General features: G+C 41.1%; 2 protein-coding genes across 3 annotated transcripts; one reads left to right on the top strand and one right to left on the bottom strand.

Moving 5' to 3' along the window:
* Window positions 1-6,381: 6,381 nt before the first annotated feature.
* On the bottom strand, window positions 6,382-13,566 carry eme1 (essential meiotic structure-specific endonuclease 1). 2 transcript variants are annotated; one of them, XM_020082882.2, is made up of 9 exons: window positions 13,415-13,566; window positions 12,173-12,944; window positions 11,839-11,966; window positions 11,292-11,381; window positions 9,920-10,041; window positions 9,355-9,493; window positions 8,689-8,804; window positions 8,398-8,587; window positions 6,382-7,054 (listed from the first exon to the last, which is right to left on the bottom strand). In XM_020082882.2, exons 2-9 carry the CDS (start codon window positions 12,915-12,917, stop codon window positions 6,878-6,880), a joined length of 1,707 nt encoding a protein of 568 aa, XP_019938441.1. In that variant the 5' UTR covers window positions 12,918-12,944; window positions 13,415-13,566; the 3' UTR covers window positions 6,382-6,877. The 2 variants fall into 2 exon arrangements, with proteins under 2 accessions (XP_019938441.1, XP_019938442.1); XM_020082883.2 differs by having other exon boundaries at window positions 13,450-13,548.
* Window positions 13,567-13,877: 311 nt separating this feature from the next.
* mrpl27 (mitochondrial ribosomal protein L27) lies at window positions 13,878-15,907 on the top strand. Its single transcript, XM_020082892.2, has 4 exons — window positions 13,878-14,027; window positions 14,477-14,605; window positions 15,280-15,347; window positions 15,431-15,907. The coding sequence occupies exons 1-4, from the start codon at window positions 13,988-13,990 to the stop codon at window positions 15,635-15,637; spliced, it is 444 nt and encodes a 147-aa protein (XP_019938451.2). The 5' UTR covers window positions 13,878-13,987; the 3' UTR covers window positions 15,638-15,907.
* Window positions 15,908-17,433: the final 1,526 nt, after the last annotated feature.

Genomic DNA, 17,433 nt, shown 5'->3' with positions numbered 1-17,433 from the left:
CCTCAGTACTGTGGCTTCTACCAGGATCACTACCGTGTCAGATAGACGTCAACAGCACAAGATGGCGGCACCTGTATCTGGGTTATTTTCCCTTAATTTTTGAACAACGGGAGGAAGTGGGGTCATGTCGTCCATCTTTGTATATAGTAACAACTCTTTAAGGTGATGAAGAGGGCTCATACAGCATCGGGAACAAATATTTTCAACTCACAGTGATGATTCAAATGAATTACCTTCTCAAAGGACGATATGTTTTCAGGATTGTTGTTTTGTTTTTCAGCAGAGGCACATTTTATCATTTCATCACTATAGATTGATTCATTTTTTGATGATTTTGTTGCAGTTAGTCAGGAATTAACCTCTGGATCTTGATGTAAGAAAACAGACATATTCATGGTGTGAAGATGTTTAACTTTTTATAATTTGACGCAGATAATCATACTGACTTCTTTGTTTCTTTCATTTTTTTATGATAAGAGCTTGACAGACGTGTAGGATTGTTTGGCCTTGTTGGAGATAAACACTCTGAGTGTCGTTGATTAGTGAATCATCAACACGAAATGAAAGAAAAGATATTCAAATAATTGCCACTTATCAAATTAACAGTCAAAAAGCTTTTCAGTATTGGAATTTGCCATGTTCCCCTTCATTAGTCTGTGCAGATCAACTGAATAATGATGGAGGGTTAAACAAAACAAGCAGTTTGCATCAGTTTGGAAACTGTGATACTACTTTTCTAGTTTTGTGACATTTTAAAAAGATGAAGACAGATTCATTAAATCATATGTCTATGTGTGTTTTCTACTGACAAGGACGGACTGTGAGCATGAATGGTTATCTTAGGCCTGGTGCACATTAAAAGGATGGAAACCCCAGACATAATGACAGATTTAACCAATGTTTTTTTTTTTATTATAATCGTCAGAAACCACACATTAGACAATTTGGCCAGATCATAAGAGCACACACTTGACTTTTGTAGGAAATAATTTCAGACGCTTCTTACAGAAACTTGCGTGATCAAATCACACCCATTGGCTCTTGCAGGTTTATGCTCAGTATTCATCGAACCAATTATCGTAAATATGGAACATGTTTTATGTTTAAGATTTGAGATCGGGGAGGATCCAGTACAAAGTACCATTAAGATTATTTTGGAAACCTCCCTCACTTGAGGATTATTTGGGCAGATAATCATCCCTGACGGGGCAAATCAGGTCAAAAATCATCCCAGTTATCCTTAAGTCTGTGCCAGCCCTTATGGAGACCCATCTGCGAGAGTAAATAAACATGACTGGTTTGGTTTCCAGGCTACACCTCAAACACATCCAACACCTTTGGGATACCAGTCAGGTCAGGTTGTGTCGCCCCACATCAGTGTTGCATCACTTATGATCTTGTGGCTGAATCAGATCAAATCCTTTCATATCTCAAACCAGGGGGTGGAGACTTTTAACAAAGGTACTTAACTATCTATGGTTTTGACATGAGAAGATAATCAGTAGTCTCATCAGTTAAGATATCATGTTGTAATATAGCGTGATCTCTCTATAGATCTCTCTATTATTTAAAGGTGTGGGTTAACAATAGTGAACCTTTCAGAAGTAGAAGAAATAGTAAATGTTAGCTTGATAGCAGAACAACTCTCCCGGTCTTCATCCAGCATGACTCACACCAGAGGCTCAGAAGAGGAAAATCAGTGCAGAGTGTACTTCCATACAGATAGATACATAAAAATGGATTTAGGATTTTAATTAGAAATAGAATTAGGTATTTAATCCTTATAATTACAACACATGCCACAACTGTTAAATGTAAATGTAAAAACAATTAAGTGTTCTGTATAAAGTTAAAGGAAAATTAAATTTTGTATTGTTTGTATTTTCTGGTATAAAGCATGTTGTTTCACAAGTTTTTGTTCCCAGATATCTCTGCAATGGAGGCACCAAGTGCAAAGTAACTAATGTTAGGGAAATAGTTAAATAATGAGTTTATACAGATGATAACAGATGTCCTTGTTCAGATTCACAGCAGCCACACAATCACACCTTGACAGTCTGACATTACATCACACTTCATGACCGTACATTTCTAATGGGGCAGACAGCAGAGTTGAAGAATCCTTGTTCGATGCTGATTCCTCCTCCTTATTTCACACTGCAGCTTCCCAACATGAATGAGCTTCTCCTCAAGCCTCTCCACGGCTAAGACCAGGGCAAGCCTTAAGATAATAGACACGCTACATAAAAATAAAACACTAACTGACACGCCCTAAACTGTACAGGAAATCTTATCTGGGCCATTTATTAAAGTCTTCAGCAGTTTTTTTATGTGCATATTTATCTTGCCCCGTCCTTAAGTTTACAGGATACATTTTGTGCTCTGCCTGATAATTTATCCAACCTCCAAATTCTCGACACATGCTGACGTTTTTCTCCCCCTTTTTACTAGTCGAAACAATAGAAGTGGAATGTGGTGCAAGTCTGCCCCCTGTTGACTGAATACGATCCCCCACAACAATCCCTCACACGGTACAATTTCCCATATTGTCTTAACATGAGTATGAGCAGATTCATTTTACACCTTCATCTCATTAGTGAGTATGTTAATATGCTGTGCAACATTAATTCACACAGAGTGCTTTAGAGTGGAAGGAATGAGGACATACCATACTGTATATAGGGCATGGTCAGGCAGAGCACAATTACACCATTAGACATATTTTAGAATATAGGACAGGAGGTTGAATGATTGCTGTATTCAAATTTGAAACTATTTTACACATTTTATATTCTGCTGATCAAACATCGTCAAGAGATCATCCAGGATGAAGGCAGGGGAATACCAACAGAGCAAAACGAGTCATTCTCAATAACACTGAAGGACGAAATGATAGTGGTCTAATTGTAACATCTGCTTTGTTGATTAGTCTTGAGGCCCTTTTTTGCCAAGGAGCTTTAAGGAGCTTTAAGGAGCTATTTATTAGTTTGGTTTATACAGTGGTTAAAAAAGTGCACATCCTTGAAATTTGTATTACTGTGAATGGGCCATTCTCTTGTCCTGTGTTAATGCTCAGGAGCTACTTTAGAAATTGTCCTTGTCATTAGTGAGTCCTCCTCAAACAGTTGTACAATATGCTGTCACTTTGTATTGTTTGTGTGATGGACGTTGTGTGCAGAGCTTTTAAAAAAACAGTCTATGGTGCAGAGTGAAGTTAGAAAACCTTGTGTTCATCCTACCTGCTTTTTTTGAAGATGTTTTGTTTTTAACATAAAAAATGACATAAAATGAAACTGACTCAACTCGTCTGTTTATACAGATTTTAGGTCCAAATCTCAGCAAGTTTGACTCTGCACTTCCCTGGACCACTAATAAATACGCTTACCAAGTGTGAAGCTGATGAAATGAATGGTTCGCGAGATATGCGTTCCACGGACAGACGGACAGACAGACAGACATTTGTGGCATTAGGAGGTAGACCAGGTAACCCAGGTCATCCACTAACTAGAGGGTCAGCGTTTCAATCCCAGTCTCCCCTGTTCTGTGTGAAAATGTCCTTGGTCAAGATACTGAACCCTAAATTGCCCCTGACGGCTGTGCTGGTAGTGTGTGAGTGATGAACAATGATTACTTCACAAAACGCTTCACAGGACAGTTTGTCATTCACCCACTCACACACACATTATTATAGGACATCTAAGCACTATATAAATACTGAACATTAACCATCTTACATGCTAACTTTTTTCAGAGAAGGGTTACTACATACAGTATATGTCTGTTGGGTAATTTTTTTGTCATTCAGACCAGTGCTGGATTCCGCCTGGGGGTAGCGACGTGGGTTCAAAAGTTCAACCTGTCAAGTTGACGAACAATGTCGCTCTATTCGCTGTCCTGTTGTGATCATTTTACATTTTACATATACAATATAAATAATTTAACACACTATTTACTCATTTACTTTATTATTCACTCTGTGCTAAAAGCCTCATAACCAATGTACTCTACTGAGTCTCCAAAAACAAGTGTATAATGCTGAAGCCTTTTCATATTTAAAAAAAAAATGACCACTGTGTGGTTCTCAAAGAAAAAAGTGCTGCCAATAGATGCACTGTATGAGTGTGGGTGAATGGGTGAATGGCAAAAAACTGTTATGTCGGATGCCATAAAGGATAAGCTTGGCTTTAGTTTGGTTGTTGTCTGATACAACCTAATAAACTATATTGCAAAATACTTTGGTTGATTCCAGTCGCTTTCTTTGAGTACTTCTCTGATCTCAGCAGCATGTGTGTGGATTTTTTGGGCCCAGCCCTGGGTCACTGTGAGCCGCCGTGTTCAGAAACTATGCACACCATGGGTTTGGGTATTTGTAAACATCTATAACCATCATTCTGCAATTGCACTTTAGTTCAAATTTGATGAAAATATTCTTTTTATGGGTCTAGTTTGTTGGTGGAAATGAAAAAGCTTTGATAGCACGCGACAGCACAGCACTTTTGCCCTGTGTAAGGTTCAAAATGGCCCCTTTTAAAATCCTCTGAGTGCAGAGTTATCACTGAGCGTGGGGGTTGAGATACATAAATGCCACATTTACACATTATCATGTGCATCAAATAGAATCCTCAAGTGGATATCTGCCTGTCTGAAGAAAAAGGGAGTGACGGGAAGCTCTGAAGCACTGCTCTTCACATTTCTCCAGGATGAAACCCTCTTTCCTTTTGAGTTGAGGTCAAACAGAGGGAGGTGCCACAGGGAAATAACATTCTCATGAATGAGACAATTACACACATCTCTCACTTTCACCCTGCTCAACCCCTTTGCTGGTTTTGCATCCTTGAATTCTCCCACACCTTAAAGCTAACAAGACGTGGGGGGAAGCAGAGGCCTGTCCTGAGGTAGAGCGAAACTGTGTATCTTTCACGGCATTGCCAAGTTCTGTGACCTAAACTTGGGGTATCTGATGAAAGAATACAGCTTCGCTTGCATGACTACATGGACTAAAAGCTACTGAATCATGTACTTTAACAACAGCTTTGGGGCAAAAGCTATCTAGAGCCAGCATAAGAGTGCATAATCCTCTATGGCAGTGAGTCAAGTGTAGAGTCAGTTCAATCCATTTAAAACAATGTCGACCGAAGCCCAAGAAGAATGAAGCAAATTCACTTGAGATTGAGACATTTTTGACTAATGAATTTATAATTAAATGTCAATATTTAAGAACCACCTACCACAGTCAGTTAAAAATGTAACATTCCATCTGAAATTTGTAAATCTTTTGTATGTCCACCTTTATTTCTCATGACGGATCCAATCCCCCTGGCAATGGACGATACCAGTCTTGCAGAAATCTATGGAAGACATCTAAGTGTTCTGCCATTCTTCACACATCATTCTTATCGGCTGCTCTTTGCTGGAGGGTTTTGTTGTTCCACTTTAAAATGTTCCAGAGCTGTTGTTCTGTTGGATTCAAATAAGAGGATATATTTTGGCCAGGTCAAATTTGGACATGCTCCAGTGTATGGGATCATTTTCCTCCTCGTCAATTGCTCCCCTGCCAGGCTTATTGAGACTAGGAGGCATCTTTAAATTCAGTATTTAGTTTTACAAACTTGCATTGATGGCGCCAACTATAAACATCATCTTTCCTACACTGTTTGCACTCATGTAGGCCCATATTTACACACTCTCCTCCATGTTTAGTGGGTGGCCAAGTGCCATCCATTGACTTTAAATATGGATGAAATGGCAGCTTGCTCCCCAAAAGTTAACCTCAATAATCTTGGTCATCCCCTGGTGGCGGGCTGCAATATAGCTAATAAACCCTGCCTCCTCCATGTTAATGGAAGGGACACGGACCAAGCTAAAAGATGGTTTACGTCACTTTAGATAGTATCACACTGATATATGTCAGATCTTCCTGCCAGGAAAAAACTGGGGAGGGGGGGGTCCATGACCACAATATTGAGTGATGTGAAAAAACATCATTGTACATTCTTCGCTGGATTTTTTCAAAACATTATCTTCTGATCATTTTACTTCTTTTTCCAATCCTTCCTGGCTGTGAACCTCTGTGCCTGTCTGCATGCAGGACCAGGAGTGAGGCATGTTGCTCATCTCTTAAGCCCATTTAACAGCTCGTTACCCATTTGTCTCTTTCTCCCTCTTTTCCTCCGTTCCAGGCACTCATCATTTCTTGGTCAGGTTCCATTTTTGCTAATGCGGCGGAAATGAGCCGTGGCCATTGCAAAGTGAAGTGGAGCAGATTTGTGGTGGCATTTTACTATACCGCGCTCCATGAAAACACAAACAGGGCCAGGTGTAACAAGGCTCGACACAAACAGGGGCAATGAAGACATGGGCGAGCCCAATGACACAGAAAGCTAATGGTTTAGCCACATTTAATTCAGTTGGACAGCACTTAAAACACGGGGGCTGAGGTGTTACACTGCACATATAACGCTTGATGAAACCAGATTAGAGGTGAGCCACAGAGGTGCTGTTCCACACAGAGTAAAGCATGTTAACGGTGAATGACGTGACACTGGTGTGGCCATGATATAACATGTTAAAAAGGACTGAGAATGAAAAATAAATGAACTACTTCAAGGTAGAGTGCACTTTTCAACATTGTCCATGTACTATGCAAGCGGTGCTAATTTATGAGAATAAAACGGTTCGTAAAATATTCAATACCATTTTTCTTGGGAATTGTTAGCTTATGTTAACCCTTTAAAATTATTTTCATAAAACTTTAATATTTACAAAACAGAAAAAAACAGACATTGAATTCAATAATTGATACTATTCGATACTGTGGTGCTCAAGCACTTGGAAGCTGTTGGAAACAAGTGTTCAATAGGTGGGAACATTTCATAGGTCAGACAGTGGAGTCCAGTGTCTGCTCGGGATCTTGGGAGCTCATCATGAGGAAGAGGCGTTTGGAAAGCTCTGGGCCGACCCTTCGAGTCGTGGAGGTCACGCCTTCACCTCTGCGGATCAGAAGGTCAGACAGCAGGGAGATCCTCTCGCGGTCGGTCTTGCACAGACTGTAAGCCTGCAGAGAGACATGGACATATTTAATATTAAGGGGGGGGGAAATGCTTTTCGGTGAACATGACTGAAAAACATTTGGAGCTAGATTTCTTGCCTTGATCTTTAAATCTCCGTAAATGAGTCATTTTTCATGTAGGCTGAACTTAACTTGACAAGCTGCTTTAAAAGGGTACCAGGAAATAAATATATGATAACTGTAGGATACATGTAGAAGTCTGCAGTCGCACCGCTGGTGCTTTTCAAAGGCTGCTATGATTAATAAATTAAAAACACTATAATCAACAGAAAAAGCATAAAAATGTAAGAAAAAGGGAAGAAAAGACAAATATTAAGAGCATTTTATGTCGAGGCCTTTCTATGAAAGTGAAGCATGATGTCAGAGAGCAAAACTGATTTTTAATTTAGACCTGTTTTTGGTTGTTGAACTAGTTATGTGTCAGGCCTGTGATAGACTGGATGCTCATCAGAGGTGTATCCGGCATTATGCATGATGTAAGACTGTTATAGTGTAAAATCCTGATAAGTGCCAGTTCTAAACCTGTCTGTGTGAAATGGGCTGTGAGCCTGGCCTGCTGTGTTGCTGGTCGCAGCTTTTCTTAGTGAAACTGTGAAAGTGACCTGCAGTGATTGAGTTGAGTCCGGCTGCTGGACTGAGTTTGCAGAACCCTGAAGCTGCACCATCGCTACTGCACTAAGAGCTGTTCACCTGTTCATTCAACAGGAGAATCAGTTGTCAACGCGCCTGATGTCCAGAACATGCTGTTGTTGTGATCATCACTTACGTTGATGAGTCCTAGCCACTGCTGCTACACGGCGCTGGTCACCTGCTAAGTTTATTACTGTTTTATGTATCTTACGTCCAAGTCCCACCAAATTCCACATTGCACTGAGGCCCTGAAAAAATACACATATGAAGTGTGATGCTAACAAGATGAATGGCGTTCCACATTCAGACAGACTGATTTCTGGTAATTAGTGAGAAATAAAAAAATGTTGCCATCAGCCCCTAACCCACATACATTTGTCTTTTGTCTGCAATGGGAATTGACACAATCGGCGTTCAATCCCAGGTGAAATGACACTGCAGTACACACCGGTGATGGAAAGTTGGCACCCATGTGAATGTGCTAATTTGAAAACACAGTGCCTCAGTATGCTGAACATGACAAAAGAACTGTCAGGCAAACTCCTCTACTGGCAATGGAAAAGGAGTTCATGCATTTTTAAAATAAAAACCTGCATATATCCGCTGATTTTGGTGTAAAAGAACTAATAGTGCCCCAGAAAAAGGACTAGTATAAATATATACTTGGGGTATCCTGAATGAATGAGCAGTTGGAGTACCTTCTTGAGCAGCTGTGGGGATGGGTACGCTGCCAGGATTGCTGCAGCCATGTCTGGGCTGACTCTGTTGAACTGTTGGATCTGTCTCTTCCACACCTGCAGCAGGCCCTTACCGGCTTTATCCACCCGCTGACCGCCCGCCCACTCGCTCTCCAGGTGGAAAGAGAAGCCTGTCTTCTCCCTCTCTCGCCTAACGCACACCCACACACAAGAGGAAGAGACCTTATTGTTTGATCTGCAAAAAAAAAGCTTTCGACACAGTCGTTAAGAGGAAGAACTTCATTAGCTCACTTGAAAGGGGCCTCTGCAACTGCTTTGGTTGTCATGGTGATGTGATCGGAGAAGTCCTTCCAGGTTGACAAGAAGCGGACCGAGACGCCAGTGTAGAGCTGGAGATGTGCCACTGCCTGATGGGATATGAGACAACAGAAAGATGTGGCTCACTATAAAAAAATAAAATACTGTTAATTAATCTATTGAAGACACGTCGGACCCCTCAGTCTACATCTGCTTGGGATTACAGCCCGAGAGCCGTCAATCTCATTATCGAACTAGGTAGAGGACTTTTCCCTCAATTTGAAATATTAGACAAATCAATTAACTATAAATTGAATTGAGTTTTTATTGTAGGTTTAAAATGTTTAAAGGTGCAAATGGTATTCTTTAGTGGTCATGGCATTCTTACAAATAAAATTATAGGTGGCATTAGTAAAATCATGACATTGTTAGGAACTTAAACTTAGATGCATTTGTATAGTTATCTCTATGTTAGACGCAGATTAATTATTTGTGTGACTTTTTTTCTTTTGTGCTTTTGTATTGCATGTATTTTATTCTATGTTGTGTTAATTTTGACCCCGAGTCTGGATAACAAATGCCGTCATCATCATCATAATAGAAAGATGTAGGGATTCACTACCACAAACACTGGTGTTCTTCCTCCACCAACGAACCCACCTCTTCTACTTCAACCCGTGACACCTCAGGAAGCGCCTCAGCTCCGCCGTTCTTCCTCCTCTTCTTCGCTTTTCCTCCGCCTTGCTCCTCATTCGTGATAGCCTCTCGAAACCTCTTCTGGCTTTGTGACTTCTGGGATCTGACAGCAAAAAACACCAAAAATAAATTACCTTTTTTTTGGGGTGTTAACACTCAGCGTGTACTCTGCACTGGTCTCAAATGTGGGCAGCGCCGCTCTCTTTGCTTCATTTCCCGTCTTCACAGTGTTTCCAGCTGAGTTCTGCCAGCCTCTGCTGACAGTGATATGTGACATGTTTCCAGACACTGGGGCAGCAGAGGAGATATTGAGGTTTGCTTACAAGGTATCTGAGTGCTATTCCTTGTTGTCTTTTTACTGAGTGCTATACTTCAACACTGCTGTACTCATTCAAGATGGCGTTTCACAGTCTTCACTTGACAAACGGGAACAGGAATTCGAACCAGCTGCCTCTGGGCTATCAAAACATGAAGTAATAAATGAAGCCCTTCATGAATGAGAAAAAAGCAGATGCCGCCTGTCCCCCACCTGAAATATTTCTCCATGTCGATCACCACCAGGCTGAGGAGCTTTCCAGGGTTACGTCTCTGCTGCTCTTGCACCCACGACGTAAGAGTGGGATTAGAGTCTGACCTGCCGTGTCTCTCCTCCTGCATTCAATAGAGCGAATGGAAAGCAACAACAGGTATTAATACACTTAAAGGTCCAGTGTGTGAGATTTAGGTGAAAAGGATTATTGGCAGAAATTGAATATAAAATAATTCTAGCAATGTTTTCACTGGTGATCATCTAGATTGTATAAATTGTTGTTTTCTTTACTGTAGAATGGGCCCTTTATATTTAAAGCGTTCTATTTACATGGTGGGGGGTCCTCTCTTTTTTTACTGTCGTCCAAATTGGACAAACTAAAACATGACAACTGAAGTTCGCCACAGGTTCTCTGTCATGTTTGGAAGAGGATGAGATGAGGAGTATTCAGCTGCAACATGCAACTTCACCTCTAGATGTCACTGAATTCTACACACTGAACCTTTAATACACGATCACTTTACCCAGAACTGGGTGATGTAACATATATTTTCTCATAACTCAAGATGCCTCTGAGTAATCCTGACAAGATTCCCTGGAGAAATCCTGCTCTGTCTCCTGAGCGTGCACACAAACATTGAGTGCACAATTATTGAAATGTGAGGGTGAAAAAAGAGTGTGAGATGTCTCATTCCGTGTTTAAAAACTGAATTAAACTGGCTGAAGGGTTTTCCTTGTCTTTGTCAAGCCTGAAACCTGCTTGTTTCTGCTGGTGGCTTTAATTTATGCCAGTTTGAGCTGCTTCCTTTTGTTGTGCACAAAAAGGCATAAAGCCAAAATCCCTGTGTGGCTATATTCTACATTAAATGGTCTAAATGGTAAATGGTCTGTATGTATAATAGCCCTTTTCTAGTCCTGATGACCCCTAAAAGCACTTTCCAGTATTCTTTTGCCATTTACACTCACATTCCTTCAGTGCATCTATGGGCAGCACTTTTTCTACGAGAACGTATAGAGGATGACCCTGAGACCCTGAGACACTCTTAGTCACAGCCGCCCTCCATTATTATAAGTACATATATCATAAAGGGTCATATGCATAAAGTACAGCAGGGGTACTGGGATATCAACGACAAAGGGAGACATCTTCATAATATACAAAAGCATATGGGGATTAGGAGAAAGGTGGGAAGATACAGAAGGGAGGAAGTAGTCATGAAATCAGATCTCAATCACATCTGTGTGGACAGTGTAAATATGATCGGATCAAAATCATATCTAAATACAATCTGAACATGAAACACATTTTAACGCAGGTGTAAATGGAGTCAGCGTGACAAGGAGGAGCAGCAGCTGCAGTCGCCGCACCAACCTGAACGTAGCTGCGGATCAGAGAGGTGAAGTCGTCAACTGTCATCTGCATCACAACATGAGCCTCCGGTACACACACTCCATCATCTGACTGAGATACACACACAGAACAGAGGGAGATGGTCATTTAACAGTTATTTAGAAAACTGCTGTGGTTGTGAGAAGTGATGTTCTTACACATATACACCGGCTTCCTGTTCTCAACCGGTTTCTTTTGTTGTATCACAGTGACCCTTGATGTTCATGCTTCACCTCATGTGGTGCAGCTTTAATGAATTTAAGACCGTTGGGCCTCGGAGGATGTATGTGCTCTTTATTTCTGCTGCTACCTGAGCATCTATTAGCTTTCTCTCAGTAAATTTACACATGACAAGGCGTGCATAATCAGTCCTACTAAAAACTAGGGTCATTTTAAGTTACTCCTCCACCAGCATGTATAAATACGTGCCTGGAATCATCTACTCATGGAGACACACACAATAGCACTGCTGCTGGAAGAAATCCTGGGGGAAGCACTGGTGTGGGTGTGTTTGTTTGTGTATTAACACCTGTGCACAGGGAGCCCTCCTCATCCAGCTGACACTGCGTGGGAGGGGTTGTTTCTCTATGGCACAACTGCAGCCCAGAGCCTGCACAGACGCCAGCAGAGTGCCGCCTCCCTCCAGCTGCAAGAGAGCTGCAAACACAAACACCAACACAGAGATAATGTGCACAATATATCCATTTAACAACTTAAATAATGCATTCAAAGCATTAAGATAACATGCACACAGTTGGCTTGATTTGCAGTCTAAAATTGTCTTGGACAAAACCACAGAGAACCATAGGACACTGCCGACTGAGGGGATTTGTTATCAGTGCCAGGTAATACTTTCTCTTTACCTGGGTCCACAGCCACCACCATGTGCTTGATACACTCCTCTGGCCTCAGGGCCTTGGCAGCCTCTGACAGAGCTTTTCTCTCTGCTTTCTCCCTTTCCTGTTCCAGCCTGAGTGCCTCCTTGTCCCTCTGCTGTCTCTCCCTGGCTTGCCTCCTCCTCAGAGCCTCCTCCCTGGAGGCCTGGATCTCCTCCACCGTCCGCTTGGCAGGATTCCTCTTGGCAGGGGAGGTGTTGATGCTCCCTGCACTGGAGAGGGGCTTCGTTGACGGCCATCGCTGAGGGAGAGCTGCCGCCTCCTCTGGACCATCTGAGGCACTATGGCTCAACGGATGGTAGCTGAGCAGGGGCTTTGACTTTGGAAACCCATTTTGGCAGGAGAGCTGCAAACTGGGCAGATTGGATGAGGAGTTCAGCTCAGCATCTTTCCCATTAGGGACAGCGGAGGAAGCACTAATCACATTGTCTTGTCTCTGTTTGAGTCTCTGTGCCAGAGGGACATAAGGTGCATCCTCATCGGAATCGCTGCTGATCATCATAACATCAGCCACCCCCCTACGTGCACCTGCTTTATCGTTTACTGGGGGGAAGCCTACTGCGTTTTCTGCATCAGAATCAGCCAGATCAACCATGTCTGGCTTCTCTCTGTGGCTCTTTGAGGTTTGGCTCAGGTGTCGACGCGGCTGGAGGAAGTCGAACACAGGCAACTCCTCGTCCAGGTCGCTGCTGGAGTCACTGTAGCTGCACATGTTCTTTCAAGTGCAGGAAAAAAGCTTCTGTAAATGAGATATCAGAGAAGAATTATGAATGGATCACGAGTTAGAAAGCCCCCAGATTTTTGCTTCAGATAACACCAGGCTTCAGCCGAAGTTCCTGCAATTTAAGATTTCTTAGTGTGGTTGCCAGTGGACATAATACCTGACATATCCTAAACTAAAGCAATGATAGGGTTTGTGTATGACAGTAAATTCGGCATTGAAATGAACCATCAAGCAGGACCTGTTACAGAGGAATTATACTTGATGTTGGCTGTTCTATGCTGTGCACGGTACACATGCAGCTGTGTTTACATGGCATAAGAGACTGCTGCTCTGAGAGAAACACAACAACTGTCCATCAGAAATAAAGGACTTTTTAAACTGAGTTTGGCACAGCATGAACAATGGAAGACACAGGGGCGTCATAAACAAAGACACACTGCAGGCGTTGATAACTAAAAGAGAAGCTTTTCGTTTCGAACACTCACGATCTTTCATGAAGTTAAGATGTCGGATACTTTACATGAATATCAGCTGCTCACAGTAGCGTCCAGTTAGAGTATAATGAAGTATTTGAAGTACTTCCGCGGACAGTTTGTTGTGAAGCACATTTGAGTTCCCCGGGTTGCAAAGTTAAGGTGCGTTCATTACAGTGGGAATAACGGAATTTACTAAAGTCCATGGTGGGTTAATGTGGACACATAACACCTGAATAAAAGTGATATATTTGTTTTAGTTTTACTGAAAATTAAATGTCAGACAAAATACTTTTGTCCCGAAACGTTTTACTTTCTTGTACGAGTCCAAATCAAAACGTTGTTCTTTGAGGATGAACGATCTGTTCCGTTTAGATCTCCATTGGTTTGAATCCTAACATTTTGATTTTGATGTTTGAATTAAGATGACTCTACTTCGAATGTCATGTAGCTACAATTTGGGAACTATTATGAAACATATTTCAGTTTTCATCGCACGGTTTCGTATTTTTCTTGGGGATTTTGAAGGCAGCGTGCGTATCCGGATGTGACGCTGTTACGTCAACACAAGTGACGTGGTCCAAGATGGCAGCGCTGGCGTCCTTGATGCTGAAGTCGCGAGCAGGTATGAAGTATTTCTATTTATATACTTTCTCATTTATACTGCTGCGATTGGATTACTCGTATAAACGACGGAAGTACGGTTAAGATTACCCAGCAGCCCCTGTAATGTTATCATACGTTTTAATGACCTGATGTTGACTAGCTAACTTAGCATAGCTAGCTCTGCATGCTGTCAATGTGTAAATAAGCACTGAATGAAATAGACGTGTGATGTCACCAGAAGCCTGGGTGAAGTTTATCAACGTCATATTTATATGACGTCATGTTCATCGATAAACAACTGTCACAAACACGTGTTTACTTGTTGTGTATTCACAAGTGACACACCTACTCATGCTTTACTGATCCCTTTACATTAAATGAGTAACGCTGTTGAATCTGTCATATCTTGAATGGAGTCTGGTGTGATGTCTTGATGTCGTGGCTCAGGCGGGATGTTTCTGTTTCCAGGTTGGCTGGCGCCTCATCAGTCCTTTCTGCTGGAGTCTGTGAGGTTCGCGTCGAAGAAGTCTGGTGGTAGCTGTAAGAACGTCGGTGGAAAGAGCCCTGGTCGGAGATACGGCTTCAAGAAACAGGATGGTAATTTCCTCCTAAGTGAAAGCTTCAAATCGCCCAGTACTTTGTAGTTTCTGCTGAAGCTCACTCTCTAGTGTTGGTGCTGGAATACAGTTTCCCCGCATCTCCAACTTTAAGTCAGTTGTGGATTCTGCCACAGTGTAAAGACACAGAGACATACAGTATCTCTACATATGAGAAGAGTTGTGTTCCAGACTTAAACATTAGTGTTTTTGATCAATAAAACATCGTGTGTTGCTTTGTTTGAATAGTTTTGTTCACATTAACTCAACACAGACAATGTTGTTATTGAAAATAGAGTAAGTCATTTGTATTAAATGCGTGTGGGGACTGTAAAAGCTGGTTTGGTAACAATTTCATACATTCTAATCATTTCTATCCATCATCTTCTATCAATGAAATCACTGTCAGCATTCTCAATGATTGATTAATATAGTGATTTATATTCAAATAAATTCCAACCATGCTCAAGTTGAAAGAAACTTGTGAAAATATAAAAGAGTGATTCGTATAAGATGTGATTATTTAGACTAAAACAATCTTTAAACCTAAAACAGAATCCCCACAGTTCATTTATGGGAAAGCGATGAGAGTCGTGTGATATTCCTCATTTACAGTGTGAGTACATTGATAACAATGTGGGTGACCTCCAACGTCTCTTTCCATCCGTTTCCTAGGAAACCCGGTCCACGCCGGTAACATCCTCGCAACGCAGAGGGTGATGAGGTATCACCCAGGGGCACATGTGAGTAGACGCGTTCTGTAGCAGAGGTTTTAACCTGATGACGTGTCTGGGTCAAATGTAAACTGACGGCGTCTGTTCTGCAGGTGGGTATGGGAAGCAACAAGACTCTGTATGCTCTGGAGGACGGTCACGTCAGGTTCACCAAGGAGGTCTACATCCCAGCACCACGCAGCAAGCTGTCCACACGGGTCATCACCAAACTGCCACAAGGAGCAGTGCTCTACAAAACTTTCATCAACGTCCTGCCTCTCAAACAGGAGGGCAAGTTCAAACTGGTGGACCTGGTCTGAAGCTGACTGGGATTTCATTCCTTCCTTTTGTGTGTTTCTGTGACCATCAGAGAGGATCACGTGCACTCTGGAAGACTCTGCCAGCTTGGGCTTCTATCTTTGATCTTCCATGTGCGTTGAGGCAGAGACATTGAGTTACTATGATGGCTAATAAAGTTTTATATGTATGTGTCGAGGGTAATAATGTGTTCTGTTGCTTTGTGGTGGAAGAAGTAACACAACAATGTACAAATACTCAGTTACGAGTAAAATCCTACATTTAAAATTTTACCTTTGCAAAGTCTGTGACTTCCTATCAGCAAAATGTCTGTGTGGTTGGTTATAATGCAACTAATCTTACTTTATTTTGAAAGTAATGTGCACTTCAAAACAAAGTTGAATCTTTGAAACATTAGAACTGAGAAGCGTATCGTGAGGATATTGAATCTTTCATTCTTTAGTTCCACTGCTCTATAGTGATGTGGGTCTGCATTTCCAAAGACAGATTAAAGCACCGTGCAGCACTGTACTTGTTAAAAGTTGTTTTTAGAAAATTCTTGAGTTAATCTGCTGGAAAATCATTATTTAACAACCAAAGTAGTTTCTAAAGACCACATCCACAGTGATGGAGTTCAGTAACTCTTTGTAACTGTCAGTAGAAACCTGACCACATCATTCTAAACTATGAGTTCCTCTGTTTGACATCAAAACACTGCAACAGACTCATTGTGAAAACCTCTTTTTTGTTCCAACTGGTTTGTTAATTGTTTATTTGGCTTAAGAAGTGCATAAAGGAACTTCAGTATATCATATATATCACAAGACATGTTAATAGTGGATAGGTCATTTTCCCATTATTTGGAATCACATTAAAACATCCTTTAGAAAAAGGTTTATTCATTTTCAGTTCATTTGGTCAGAGGAAAACATTTGAGTCGGGCAGTTTGAATTCAAACTATAATTATTGTTATTAATTTGGCTTGTATACCTTTACCAGATAGTGATGACAGGACATTAGGGAAAGGAGATTCAACAAAGGTCCCAAAGAAGATTTGAACCAGAGACATTGTGGTTTATGATTGGTGTCTTCAACCCTGAACCATTCCACTGTCAGTGGAATTCTGAATTATACTCTCACTGCTCTCCAACCAAAATGTTTGTTTAACCAACGTCACCATTGATATTGAATTATTTAGATCCAAGCTTTCATGTTAAATTGAAGTAATTAACCCTAACATTAATATTTGAGTGCCCAGTTAGAAAAGTGCAGTAGCACAAAATGACCACAAGATGTCATTGCACTGAATGAATCCCATACATTCAAATTATAGACTCTAGAGTTTATATGAACAAAAACCATCTTACAGAAATCGACCTGCCTCTCACTTACCTACAAGGAAGTCATTGATGATCCTGATTGTATTCAGACTTCTTTCTGATGACATTCAATATTCTTAATGTGTCACCATTTCTTATTAAATTGCAACTGTTGCTTATTGAGTCACAGATATTTAGTAAGTTATTAATATTTGAATTTACGTTTTAAGAAGCTTTCAAGACCAAAACAAAATACAACTCTTTTAACTTGATAAAAAAGTGCAATACCAAAATTGACCACAAGATGTCAAAAAGATCCAAATCACTGCTGCACTATGTGCTCAACTTAATGAGTGTCCAAATTACACATTCAGATGCAAGTTTATTTCCTCATAAACTGATTTTACAAGGAAAAGAAAATGCCTCCTAAGGTTTCTGACTGTGAAAGGTAAAACTCTGAAGTGGCCCCGTGTTCTTGACTCAGGCCGTGTTCTGATCCC

Source organism: Paralichthys olivaceus, chromosome 21 (genome assembly GCF_024713975.1).
Source record: "Paralichthys olivaceus isolate ysfri-2021 chromosome 21, ASM2471397v2, whole genome shotgun sequence".
In the NCBI taxonomy this organism is placed as follows: Eukaryota; Metazoa; Chordata; class Actinopteri; order Pleuronectiformes; family Paralichthyidae; genus Paralichthys; species Paralichthys olivaceus.
Note: the sequence above shows the minus strand (reverse complement) of the source record. Positions and strands in the feature narration are given on the sequence as shown.

Excerpts from the sequence above, each read along its gene's own strand:
- eme1 (XM_020082882.2), bottom strand. The coding sequence starts at position 12,917 with ATGTGCAGCTACAGTGACTCCAGCAGCGACCTGGACGAGGAGTTGCCT. Across the intron at positions 9,494-9,919 it reads GACATGGAGAAATATTTCAG|ATCCCAGAAGTCACAAAGCC; the intron begins GTGGGGGACAGG and ends TTTTGCTGTCAG. Across the intron at positions 7,055-8,397 it reads CCCCACAGCTGCTCAAGAAG|GCTTACAGTCTGTGCAAGAC; the intron begins GTACTCCAACTG and ends GTCTCTCTGCAG.
- mrpl27 (XM_020082892.2), top strand. The coding sequence starts at position 13,988 with ATGGCAGCGCTGGCGTCCTTGATGCTGAAGTCGCGAGCAG. Across the intron at positions 14,606-15,279 it reads CGGCTTCAAGAAACAGGATG|GAAACCCGGTCCACGCCGGT; the intron begins GTAATTTCCTCC and ends TCCGTTTCCTAG. Across the intron at positions 15,348-15,430 it reads GGTATCACCCAGGGGCACAT|GTGGGTATGGGAAGCAACAA; the intron begins GTGAGTAGACGC and ends TCTGTTCTGCAG.